At 33.7% G+C, this 14,132-nt stretch overlaps 1 protein-coding gene across 8 annotated transcripts in view; it reads left to right on the top strand.

The window, feature by feature from the left end:
• The window catches only part of LOC116639253 (cadherin-10), a 177,600-nt gene that overhangs the window by 61,725 nt on the left and 101,743 nt on the right, over positions 1–14,132 (top strand). For all 8 annotated transcript variants that reach the window (XM_032415451.1, XM_032415443.1, XM_032415446.1 and 5 more), the window contains one exon: positions 4,108–4,463. In XM_032415451.1, coding sequence (XP_032271342.1) covers positions 4,233–4,463 — 231 coding nt within the window. In that variant the 5' untranslated portion in view covers positions 4,108–4,232. The remainder of the gene's footprint in view (positions 1–4,107; positions 4,464–14,132) is intronic.

Raw genomic sequence — 14,132 nt, 5'->3', positions numbered from 1 at the left:
ACAGTGATCGCACCTGAATAATCCAGAGGACTCTCCTGAATCTCTACAGTCTTGCAATTAATACCATCTGCAAAGTCCCTTTTACGTTATAAAGTAATATATTCACAGGGTCCACAGGTTCCAGGGGTTAGAATGTGAACATCTTTGAAGGGCCATTATTCAACCTACCACATTGTCGTCCAAGGAGGTTATACCATTTTATGTTCCCATCAGTACTGTAGAATAGTTCTACTTCCTCCACATCCTAACACTTGTCATTTTAACTTGTTTTTCTCAAATAATGTACAGTGTTAGATATGTTTTCATGTACTTTTTTGCTTTCTATATTTTTAGGTGAAGTGTCAGTTCAACTATTTTCCGCATTTATTTATTGGGCTTTGTGCCTTTTGATTTTTGGATTTTGAGCATTCTTTGTATATTCTACATAGAAGTCTATAATCAAATATGATTTGCAATTTGTTATTAAATATTTCTGGCTTGTCTTTTTTTTCTTGAAATATATTTTAGACATATCTTAATGATCTTAAATCAGTATTAAATAATGCATTTTACAGTGTTCAAACTCATCAAGTTGTATATGTTAAACATGTATAACTTTTTGTATGTCAATCATATCTCAAATAAAGTGGTTTAAAAATAAAAATAATATGGCAACAAAAGTATGAAAATATTAGGGTTATATTTCACAAAAAGTGAGGAATATTTGTGTACTGAAATCTGTAAAACATTACTGAGATGAACTCATCAACATAGAGATATACAGGGTTTATAGGTCAGAAGAATCAATGTTGCTTTGATGTCTATTTTCCCCAAATTCATCTAAAGATTCAATGCAATCCCCATCAAAATCCTCGCAGGCTTTTATATAGAAATTTCAAGGTAATTATAATTTTTCAAAGATTTTATTTATTTATTCGAGAGGGGAGAGTGAGAGAGTACAAGTGGGGGGCGGGGCAAAGGATGAGGGAGAAGCAGGGAGCCCAACATGGGGCTTGATCCCAGGACCCCAAGATTATGACCTTAGCCAAGGCGGACTTTTAACTGTTTAACTGACTGAGCCACCCAGGCACCCTGAGGTAATTACAAAATTTAAATATAAAAGGCAAAACACCTAAAATAACAACACACACACACACACACACACACACGCACACAAATTAAAAGAGGAGCAAAGTTGAAGGACTAACATTATCTGATTTCAACACTTAAAAATTCCAGTAATCTGGGTGGCTCAGTCCGTTGAACGTCTGCCTTGGGATCAGGTCATGATCCCAGGGCCGGCATCAGGCTCCCTGCTCAGCGGGGAGCCTGCTTCTCCCTCTCCCTCTGCTGCTCCCCCTGCTTGTCCAGGAGCTCTCTCTCTCTCTCTCTCAGATAAATAAGTAAAATCTTTAAAAAAATAATAAATTACAGTAACCAAGACAGTGTGCTATTGGTAGAAAGATGGACAAATAGATGAATGTAGTAAACTAGAGAGCCTAAAAATAGACCCGCACATATGTAGACAAACTGATTTTTGACTAAAGCACAAAGTGGAGAAAGAATGGACTTTTCAATAAATGGAGCTTGGACAACTGAATATTCATTCATAAGCAAAACAAAGAACTTCAATTCATATCTCATACCATATACAAAACTTGATTTAAGTTGGATCATAGACCTAAATGTAACAACTAAGACTATAAAACTTTGAAAAGAAAACATATATATTTTTTAATTTTTTATTGTTATGTTAATCACCATACATTACATCATTAGTTTTTGATGTAGTGTTCCATGATTCATTGTTTGCGTATAACACCCAGTGCCCCATGCAGAACGTGCCCTCTTTAACACCCATCACCAGGCTAACCAAAACATAAGAGGGAAATTTTCTTGACCATCAGATAGGCAAAGATTTTTAGATATGGGACCAAAAGCCCAAGGTACTAAAGAAAAAAAAAAAAATCATAAATCAAAATAATCAAAATTAAAAATGTTTGCTTTTTAAATTTTTACTTAGTCTTGTCATTGTTTGAAATGGTTTTATCAAATAATATTTATGTAAAATATATTTTAAACATACCTTAATGATATTAAATCAGTATTAAATAATGCATTTTACTATAGACCCTTCAGGTAACTTATCATTAAATAATAGAAACTAGAGCAAAGATGAAAAAAAAAAAGATCCCATGCATATGTGGAGCTCCAGTTATTTACCAACAACTCTTATAGGTAGCATCTCCACCTACTCCTTCCCCAAAATATTGGTCCTTATACTTTTAAAATTATAGATAATGTTATAATTGCATTAAAAATGATCACCAATATATCATATAGGTGTTGAAATATATTTGTAAAATAAAAAAAGAGAGATGAGAATGACTGTTCCTTCAATAAATGTTAAAGCTTTTACAGAAAAGAGCAGATACTCACAAATGACATACTTTCTTCTAACTCTTAGGAACAGTGTGCGTGTCTGGAAAATATCATCCATCATGCCCCATTACATAAAAAGACAAGACATTGTTTTGGTAAATGTTCCTATTACTTAGAATCCAATCAATTTAAGTTTCTGTAAAGTCAGTGCTTTGTAATGTAAAATCATTTTATGTATCAGATAATTTCTATACTCAAAGTATAGCATTACATGACGTTGTTTTTTAATACAGTTTACATGTGTCATGTTGAATGCTGTCGAGAGCTCCACTGTCATTTAATAAACTCAAGGGAAATACTGCTTTCCCATTAATCTTATTTGTAAAGCATGTTTGCATTAATCTTTAAATCTTCTTAATGAAACAAAACCAAAAAGAGTAAGCAGATTGCTTACAGATTGTTGTGGATGAAAGCATAAATGTCAGTGTCAATTCTGGAGTACTTAGAATCCATTGCCATGTTAGAGAAGAGGAATTCAATCCTTTTGGCCCCAAAACCACTTTTTTATAACAAATATTTTATCAGATTCTGACATAAAATCCATGCCTAAAAGAAAACAAACAAACAAAGACAATCTACAGGGAAGATTTTAAAATAAAAATAATATTGTTAGGATTAGCAATAATATAAATGAAGAATAAAATAATTGTGATTTCAAAATATGTATTTCCATACATAAATGTTGGGGCATAACTATATAGAAAAGGGGATGGTACTCAGATTTTTGAATCAACTTACAGTGTGTTCACTTGTTCAATTCAAATGTTTATTGATCATTTGTGTGAAAGAGTCTGTTGAAGACATTTATTACAGTAACAAAACAGCAGGGAGACAAATATATCCCCATAAATAAATAAAGCACTTGTAGTATATTCGTACATATGGAATATGAGGGGAGGTTTCAAGAAAGACCTGAAGGAGGCAGGAAACAGAGAAACACGCTAGCAAAATAAAACCAAATAAAATCACATGACTCTGCCTCCCACCCCTCCACTCTCTCCCTCTCCCCAGTCTAAAAAAATAAATAAATACATAAAAAACATTTAAGCATCCTTGCACTGCACAACAGATACATGTTTTCTATAGTTTGTTTAAGTCACTATTTTGTTTTCAGTGTTTTCATTTATGTTGTTACACTGAAAAAATTGACATGCAAAATTAACTACATCTCCACTTTATGTACGTTATAATTCTTTTTTTTTTTTTTTTAAAGATTTTTTATTTATTTATTTGAGAGAGAGAATGAGAGAGAGAGCACATGAGAGGGGGGAGGGTCAGAGGGAGAAGCAGACTCCCTGCCGAGCAGGGAGCCCGATGCGGGATCGATCCAGGGACTCCAGGATCATGACCTGAGCCAAAGGCAGTCGCTTAACCAACTGAGCCACCCAGGCACCCTGTACGTTATAATTCTTGAACACTGTTATGACAAAAGAAAAAATAAATGAAAGCATATGTCCCTTCCTTAGAATTTGTTTGAAAGAAGTTATTTACCATTATCTTTTCATAAACTTAGACATGTTACTAGACAAGTAATGTCTTCCAAAACTACTCATTATTTTATATAAAAGAGGGAAAGTAAATATTTTGGTTGCTATTAGTTAATCTTTATCACTTTAAGTTTAAAGTGACAGATAACATTCAAAATTTGTCCACTGACTTTTTTTTTATTTGTTTGTTTGTTTGAAGCTTTTGGAAACATGTCCAACACTTTGATGAGATGTTGGAAACCAGTTGAAACGCAGTAAAATTCAACCCAGTAAAATAAGACTGCTTTCTTTTCATCCACGTTGGAAATTTTCAAGAAGTGAACTATGACAATATATCAACTTTTGGTACTGTTTCCACTCTGGGTCTGCCTGCCACATTTCTGTTCTCCAGAGATAATGTTCAGAAGGACTCCTACACCCCAGAAAAGGATTTTAGGTGCACGTGTACCTAGGAGTGATGGCAAAATTCTGCATCGTCAAAAACGTGGTTGGATGTGGAATCAGTTTTTCTTACTGGAAGAATATACAGGATCTGATTATCAATACGTGGGCAAGGTGAGTCTACATTGAAATGGCAAATACTTATCTTCTTTCCTTGTATGTTTTAGGAATATTTGAAGGTTTTTAAGATCATCGTTCTAAGAAATTTGATTCTCTAAATATCCCTAAATCAATTATTGTTTATGGAATATATATTATAATTTGAAAAACTGTGGAATACATAAATCCAGCATGATAAAGGTAGAAATTGAATTTGCGAGAATTAATTCTGTCCATTTTCTTATGGACTAAAGAAGTACTAGAAATTGCACTGTTAGAATTTGTAGTTAGAAATCAATGATAGTGAGAAAACTGTATGTCAAGATACCCATTTAAAATGACTACATATATATATTTCACATTGCTTTTGATTTCAGTAAGGAAGGAAAGACAGTTAAAAGTTGTTTAATATTCTACAGAATGAAAAAGCAAATGTCATTAAAAGTATGACCTAAGGCCCCCCAAAATAGCTTTTTTTTTTAAGAAAACTTATTCCAGATATGAGTGTTATTTATTTTTCTTAAGTGTCACTATGGACACATTTATATAAAGGAAAAATAAATAGAAGACAAGCAGGTAGAAGTAGTTTACTTATTTGCGATATGTGCACATAGACAAGTTTTCATCCTATTTTATTATAAAAGTTAGTGAGGAAAGTTAGTTGTGGTTGGGAGTAGAATGAAAAGTAACAATGAATGCTTCTATATACTACACTGTATTCATTTTCAGTTTTCTTTTTTGGCAGTATCTGAATGTACTAGAAGTTAGATAATGTCTTAAGAAAGAATTCATGTTTATAGTCATGGTTACTTTTATGGACAATATGAAAATATATCAAAGAAAACAGAGAAATACACTAGCAAAAAAAAAAACAAATATAATCACATGTTAATACATGATTTGTTAACACTGTAAAATTATGATACATTACCGTGATGGAGAATTTTGTATTAACCTAAACTTTAATAGCTTTGTTCAAATGATTAAAATTGTGCTAAAAGTTTTCATCCTCTAAGAAAAACTATTTTTAAACTATTTTTAAAACAATTTTTTGAAAGTATTTTTTCATTGATTTTAAAACACTTGGATATGTTTCTTCATGTTCCAATTATTTCAGTCCTTTTTAAATGTCTGGCAGTAGGACAAAGATGACATTAAAGGTTAAATGTTATGTTGACTAGAAGGAGAAGGAAAAGCAACAACAATCTGAGCAATCTTATGAGAAAGCACATCATAGCCAGACTTATCACGGGTCTCATCTGACTGGATGCCTAAGAACAGAGGGTTAAGGTAAATTTTATGGTTGTTGTGATAGGCAACTTTTAGTTTATGAACACAATCATGTGCAAATGTAATAGCAGAAATCTAGACCAAAGAAACTATAAAGTAAATTTCCTTTGGTTCTTCCTGAACATAGCACTTATTTGACTTATTTGCATGTGTTTTCTATCATCTAGTGCATTTTAATGATTTAATAAGTGCCGATAAATTGCCATTACATTATATACTCTCACATGATAGTCAAATGACTTCTTACGTACTTTCATTTGTTCTCTCCCAGAAGAATGTCAACACCTTGAGATCAAAGACCTTTACTTCATACTTCACTTTGTCTCCAGCTCTTTGAGTAGAGCTTAATATTTAGTTGGTTGAACTGACCTGCATTGCACTGAGTTGAATTCCCAGAATCATCTGGTACTACTTGGCTCTTTGTGGGGAAAACTATTCTAGAATTTAAATCCCTATGGGCAATTAAAGCTGATAAATACTTGAGATATATGCATCTTGATATATAACCCAAATTTTATTCTTCCTTACTCTGCTTGATAAAAGCAAATTAAAAACCTTATTTAGATGTAAACGTACAGATTTGTGTATGTCAAAAAGGCAATGTGCAATATTTTAATAAACATACATTAAGATGAATATAAAAATTTCAAATCCCCTAAATATTCTTTCCAATAGTACTTACAATAAATTTATTATATATTCATCCTTTCTTTCAGAAATTTCACTTCCAGTTTTACTACCTTTAAAGTAGGAATGTAATACAGATGCTATGTGATTTAATGTCTCTAGGTTAGTTTTGATGTAGTAGTAATACATGTTCTAATTACTTGACATATGGGAAGATGATAGACACCCCATTGTAGTGGGAAATATTTGGGGAACTCAGAATAAGAACAGAGAAGAGAGAATCATACTGATGGAGTGAGGACAAGAGTGAAAGCACATGTGTGAAGAGGGAGAACATTTTTTTTTAATACTAAACTATTTGGGGCCCCTGGGTGGCTCAGTCAGTTAAATGTCTGCCTTTGGCTCAGGCTGAGGTCATGATCTCAGGGTCCTGGGATCTAGCCCCACATCAGGCTCCCTGCAGGGAGCCTGCTTCTCCCTCTCCCCCTCCCCCTGCTTGCACGCGCACTCCTTCTCTTTGTCAAATAAATAAGTAATCTTTAAAAAAAAATTAAATACTAAACAATTTGCCAACCAAATTCAATAAAGAATGGATGGCATATAATTTCTCAGATAAAAGCCCATTACTACTTAAGGGGTTAAAACAGGGATATAAAACAATTGCTTCTCATTGGGTAAAAGCGGAGGGAAGCTTAGGAAAACATATAACCAACAATCAGAGGAGCTAGGATGTAACCTTGTTTCTACCACTGTTTGTCTCAGAGTTATTCAGAAACCAAGCCAACCAAAAATGAACCCAAAGCATTTCTTTGTTCAGCTCTCAATGATCAAAATTTTCCCCTACATCATTCAATCAAATACATTCTAAACCGAATTATATTTGTTGTAAGTTCTTTTTTTTATTTCCTTCTCAGTGAGATAATCACAAAATTGACTTTACCTTCCATAGCAAGGGGTTTAAAACTTGAACTTCAAGTAATCTACTTCTGTACTATGTTGTTTTCATTAATTGTATTACAGTTTTCCAATTTAAGATTTGAGAAACATTGTGATTATAAACTATTTTTATTAGTTTAAGCACAGCTTTTAATCACAGTTTCTTACTGCCTAATTCAGTTGCCCTGGACAAATAATTTTGAATCTCTAGGTTTCAAATATTCAAATAAAATAAATAATGACATTAAACTAGATACTCTTGAATTTACTTTAAGCTGTAACAGCAAGGCAGTTCTAAGAGAAATACTAATTTTATTTACTGCAAAAAATTTGTCTGCATTTTATGTAATTATTCCCAAGTGGAGAAGAGCATGTTAAAATTAGATTTTTAATCAAAACCAGATACTGAGAAAAGTCCCCAAACACCAAAAATTTAATAACGTACCTGGGTAACAATAAACCTGATTCTGAGTCAGCATAGTAAGACAATTCACTCCAGGAAGTGAAAACTTAAAAATAATTAGGGTAACTCTCTATATTTCTTGATATAATGAAAACAACCAGATGGTGGCAGGTGAGGGGGGTGCTACTGGCCCCTAGTTGGCAGAATCCAAGGATACTGCTAAAAATCCTACAGTGCGCAGGGCAGACTTCTGTAGAATTTATGGTTCCTAAGTGTAAACAGTGCCAAGACAGAGAAATCCTGTCCTAGTTTGCCAGTCCCGTTTACATTTTCCCAAACAGCTCAATTTTTACTTTAGTTCTTTCTGGGTTCCTGCTTCTGAACCTGCTCTCAATTATAATTTTATTTCTTCATTCCAGAGTTGCCATGAGTATTCACTTTTTGAAACTTAGATTTCTTTCAAGGTCTCCTCTCCTTCATGTCCTCTCTAATCCTTAAGGCATACATTTGGTTCCAGCCTCTTGATCATCATTCTCTGCAGACTTGTGGGCTCCACAAACCTACTAGGAATGAAGTATACATTCATTTTTTTTCAGTAAATATCTAGAAGGTGTACTACTCAGATACTACTACTCTGCTATTTTTTTTTTTTTTTTAAAGATTTTATTTATTTATTTGACAGAGAGAGATAGTGAGAGCAGGAACACAAGCAGGGGGAGTGGGAGAGGGAGAAGCAGGCTTCCCGCGGAGCAGGGAGCCCGATGTGGGACTCGATCCCAGGACCCTGGGATCATGACCTGAGCCGAAGGCAGACGCTTAACGACTGAGCCACCCAGGCGCCCCACTACTACTCTGCTATTAAGTATATGGTGGCAAAAATAATTTCTCTGCTCACAAATTATCTGCCTTTAATAGAAGGGAAAATAATAAAGCTAACAGCAAGTTACGGGCTCTTTTAATCTCTGATAGAGCACAGAACCCAAAAGCCAAGAACAGAAAAATAAGTGCCAAATATCCCCATGTTCTATCTCTGCAGTACTTGTAAGTAAAGTGGAAATAAAACAGTTTTGGGATTTACATGACATAAATCAATGTTATTAAAAATTGAGATTGGAGAGTCGAGGTATGTACTTCTATTTTTTATTTATCTGTTTATTTCTTTGGAGGTCTTTTAATGTACAATGCCTCATAAAAGTTGCTCACTGCAGATTTCTGGAAGAGAGGTCTTCCAAAAACTGAAAAAAATGTGATCCATGAAAGAATAACTCAACTTTAAACAGAGTACCAGAAATGCCAAGTGTGCCCACCATATTAGACCATGTTCCTTATTGCCATATGGTTACAATCAAGTCAAACCTGGTTACAATGGAGATAGAGTAGTTGGAACTAGGATAGAGACAGGAAGCTGCCCCAGCCTGCCCACTGCAGTCTTCCTGGGGTGAACAGATCTGAATTGAGTATGTGGAGAAACTTACACTACATAAGAGTTCAGGGAATTGCAAACATTTTAATGGACATTGAATGTTCTCTTCAGATAGTTGGATATTTTAATAACTGTAATGATATTGTTCTTGAAACTAAAAATTCCAGGTGACTATATATATTTTTTTTTAAATCCAAACAGGACCAAAAAGACCTACATTAAAAAACAAAAACAACAACAGAAAATTGTTTAGCTGTTCAATATATATATAGACCTGATTTTAGTGGTGGTATACAGTTCTTTTCTATTTGGACCTTATTAATTGAAGCCCTGGAAGAAAATAAATCAGGATGATTTGATAGACATTGGCAGAGACTCCTTTAGATTAGATGGTCATAGACCTTCCTGATGAAGGGACTCTTGGCCTTTTGGATGAACAGAGACATTATTTCCCTGATACATAAAGACCACAAAATAAAGCGAATATGCATTAGAGTTTTTAAGACCTTTTTACACTAATCCTCAAGCAAGAGGTAATAAAAATATTTTTAAATAGGGGCGTGCCCTGCAGAACCTTGATAATGTTTTCAAGGCAGACCACCTCTTGGTTTTTAGTTCTCAAAACACATACAATATTTATATCTTTCAATACAATGATATTTCAGCCAGCACTTATATAGGGAAAATATGCTCACATTCTCAAAGCTTGCTATAATATATTAACAAAGCAATATTTAGGAAGGTATTGAATTGCATTCCAGCTACACTTGCATTGAAGATAAAACTTCAAAACCACACATAGGTGGTTTGAAGATAACAAAGGCTGTCAAAAAGAATGTATATCCAAGATTTATAAACACACAGAGAAGCCATATTCATTCATATTAACCTTTAGATGATCAGGTAATACGGGTTTAAGTATTTTACATATTAACATTATAGCGTGTTATTTGTATTATACAGGTCTTACTGTATTTTTTAGGAAATTGGTTTTGAGTTTAGGTCAATGTGCGAGCGTTCTATTTTTTCCCATTTAAAATAAGAGGAAATAGGCTCCCTTTTAGCAGTTTCAAAATATAGCAAAAATAGCAAAATGTCAAATGTTGAATGTTAAAAAAAATAAGATAAATAGAATTAAGTATGGGATGCTCACATGTAAATAGCAACCACAGTCATCCTTTTACTTATAAATTCTTACTGATAGTAGTGATAACATATGTTTACTACACTCTTCCATGAAGTTATTTACATGATGTGTTACCAAATATCAAGATTATTCATATATACATGTCATGACTTCATTTTACAACCTTCTTGAAACACACACACACACACACACACACACACACACACACACACACCACCTAAACACATTTACCACACTCCACTGTCCATACTGTCCTCGAGGGATTTGTGGGAAGTCTACCCTCCCATTCTCCGTCTTTTCCCCCTTGAGTTTCCCCCTTTGAATTACTAACTCAGAAATGCTGTGAATGTTGTGATCTCTTGTTTCCCACCAAAGCCTTCCTTTTGTATATTCCTGTCTCATGTTCACAATTTTATTAATCCCTCCCCACAGAAGCTGCTTCTTCTCTTTTTCTTCAGCTTGTCACATAGCCTCTTTTAAAATCTACCTCCCTATGTTATATCACTTGAACTTATTTTTATTGGAATATATTTTAGATAAAAGATAGTTATGGATTTATTCTCTAATTTTTTTTTTCTGTTAAGCCAATGAATTCAAGAAGACTAGTAATACTTGGAAGTAGATAGAAGTAAATATTATTAAAATAATAATAGACTGATAACACAGAATGACTCAAAATTTTTCTGTGCCAAATAAATTTTGAAAAACTTTACCTATCACAGAAAAATAGTAAAATTCAAATAAAAATTTAAATTACAATTTGACCCATCATTTTTCAAATATAAACTTTTAAGAAACATAATCATTTTATAATGAAGATTATGTGAAAATTGAGTCGATTACTTTTAGCAAACACTTGAGAGAAATCTCTATAGATGAAAAAATGTATTAAATCTCACATAAATTTGCTCAGCAGAAAGTATCTCAATGTAATTTATCGTAACAGGTGCATGTGTAATGGTCATGAAGCATGGGAAATTATTATTATGGTATTATGAATTTCTACCAAAGCCCTCTCATTTTCTTTCTTGGGGACAATACATAATTATATATTCAATTAAATTTTGTCTCCATTGTACTGAAGAATAAGGTTCTTTCAGTAAAGAAAATCAAAAAGTGGGATGGTATGTTAGTATTTGCTCATCAATGTCTCATACTTGGGTATATGTTTATATATTCAAATTCTCAGTTGCTTCTTATGAACACATGAAAAGGAAGGGACACTTTAATAAATTTTCTGAAGTGAATTCTTAAATTTTCACATAATGTAGTTACATTTTTACATTCATTTTATTAAAGAATATTATTTAATCTTAATATTTTGTTTTATTATATTTATTATTACTATTGCCATTGTTATTGTGATGTTAATTGGGTAACTGTTCATGGCTTCTCATAATTGTAACTAAAAGCTAAAATAAAGAACAGTATGAACATGTAAGTTTCCATGTAGATGGACTAAATTTAAGAAAGGGAACAGGGGCCCCTCGGTGGCTCAGTTGGTTAAGCATCTGACTCTGGATTTTGGCTCAGGTTATGAGTTTGGGGTCCTGGGATCAAGCCACGTGCATGTGTGGGACTCTGGCTCAGCGGGGGTCAGCTTCTCTCCCTCTCTGCCCCCTTCCAACGCATGCATGTGCTCTCTCTCTCTCTCTCTAGCTTTGAAATAAATAAATCTTTAACAAAAGAAAAGGGAGCAGTAATTTTGCTGGGATATGATATACACACCTTTGGTTTTCTCTTTAGAACCCAAATCTACAATAGTCAAAGGGTATTTTATGTAAATTTCAGATTCCCTCTTTAGGTAAAATTCTTTCACTAACTTCACATTTTAAACCATACTTTATGTGTTTATGGATTATATAAAACTATTAAATTTAGAATTTTAAATTAAGATGTTAACTCTCAGCACAGTACTAAAATTATTTTACCAAGTAGGAAATTCTACCAAGTAAGAACATGTACTATTATAGACATTTTTTCTAAAGGAACATTTCCTATTTTGGCTGCTGTTTAGCTTAAATTCCATCAGTGAACTTCTCAGTTCAGTGTTGTGTCTTCCAAGTACCCCCCCCCAAAAAGCTCTGAGACCACTGAGTTTTTCAATTTTCCCTGACACCAATTTTGTCACAAACCTTCATCAGATCTAGCACCAAATTTAGTTTGTACGTATGCGTTTGACTATTCTGAATCTAGCAGAGCGGAAGGATGGAGTTGTGAGTCATGAATGAACCAAGCTTCTGCATCCGTGATGGTTGAGTTGAAGGGAAACAATAAAGAGATAAAGTAAAGATCAAGGACCTGACTTTTGATTAAAAATCAAGTAACAGAGAGGTAGAGGCAGAGAAGGAGAAGCTGGGTGGTGGGGAAGAGGAACAAGAGTAGGATTATTATAGAGGCCAAACAAGAGAAAAAGCTCCAAGGAATAGGTAACTAATCTTGTTGTGTAAAGCAAATGCAACCGAAAGACAAGTGTAGCAACTTAAAAAACAGTGTGGACCAAGGAGAAAGATATTCTAATAATCTGAGACAAATGGCAGTCAGATAGATAGCTTTGGTTTAGACAGAAGAAGGCAACACACAGTTTCTCATAGGCATATTACCATTAGACAAATTAAGTGAAGAGTGAGAGATATTTTGAAATGATGAAGAGCTAGAGATAGGGTATTATGATGTGGACAGAAAAAGAGGATGTGAATGTGCACAACAGATGCGCTCACTTTCCTTATTAAAAATTAGAATTGAAGGGGCGCCTGGGTGACTCAGTAGGTTAAGTGTCTGCTTTAGGCTTGGGTCATGATCCCAGAGTCCTGGGATTGAGCCCCATGTCAGGCTCCCTGCTCAGCAGGGAGTCTGCTTCTCTCTGTCACTCTCCCTCTGTGCTCTCTCTCTCTCTCAAATAAATAAATAAATCTTAAAAAAATTTAAAAACATTAGAATTGAAAATATCTATTAAACTGACAGTCAGTATCACACATAATCATAATCACCAAACAAAAAGAGTATTCTCACTTAAATCACCAACAGAAATAAAACAATTAAAAACAACCAGCACCTTTCTTCTACTAATATTTAACATACTTCTGGAACCAAAAAAAAGTGGTGTAAATATTATTACATATAGTTTTATGATATAATTTATAATAATCTGAAACATCCTGAGATACCCTGATAATTATAAAATTTGTTTTATTTATGATTACTTAATATTCTAGTAATCGCATCAGGTAGTTTTTTATTATCTCTCATTTACAAGTAAGAAAAATATGTCCTTATTGTCTAAATAAGTTTTCTAACGTCACCAATCAAGTAACTTGTAGAGCTGGAGTTCTAATCCAGAAAGTATGACTCCAGAGTATATGCTAACCGCTATTACACCTCATTACACCATTCTTATTTTTTTAAAGATTTTATTTATTTATTTGAGAGAGAGAGAGAGAATGAGAGAGAGAGAGCACATGAGAGGGGCCAGGGTCAGAGGGAGAAGCAGACTCCCTGCTGAGCAGGGAGCCCGATGCGGAACTCGATCCTTGGACTCCAGGATCATGACCTGAGCCAAAGGCAGTCACTTAACCAACTGAGCCACCCAGGTGCCCCTACAACATTCTTATTTTTATTAATATTATGTGTGTTACCTCACCAAAAAAATTATATTCTTATTTAAGCAGTAGAACGATAAGTATGTTAGCTGACTTTTCTTAATGACATCAACGGAAAACTAAAATTGTGTAGGTAACAAGAATATTCCTTTTCCTTTTTCTTTCTTTCTTTCTTTCTTTCTTTCTTTCTTTCTTTCTTTCTTTCTTTCTTTCTTCCTTCCTTCCTTCCTTCCTTCCTTCCTTCCTTCCTTCCTTCCTT

The sequence above is a fragment of the Phoca vitulina genome, unplaced genomic scaffold (genome assembly GCF_004348235.1).
Source record: "Phoca vitulina isolate PV1807 unplaced genomic scaffold, GSC_HSeal_1.0 scaffold17, whole genome shotgun sequence".
NCBI classification, from domain to species: domain Eukaryota; kingdom Metazoa; phylum Chordata; class Mammalia; order Carnivora; family Phocidae; genus Phoca; species Phoca vitulina.
The sequence above is the reverse complement of the archived record's forward strand: the minus strand, read 5'-3'. Positions and strand labels throughout refer to the sequence as shown.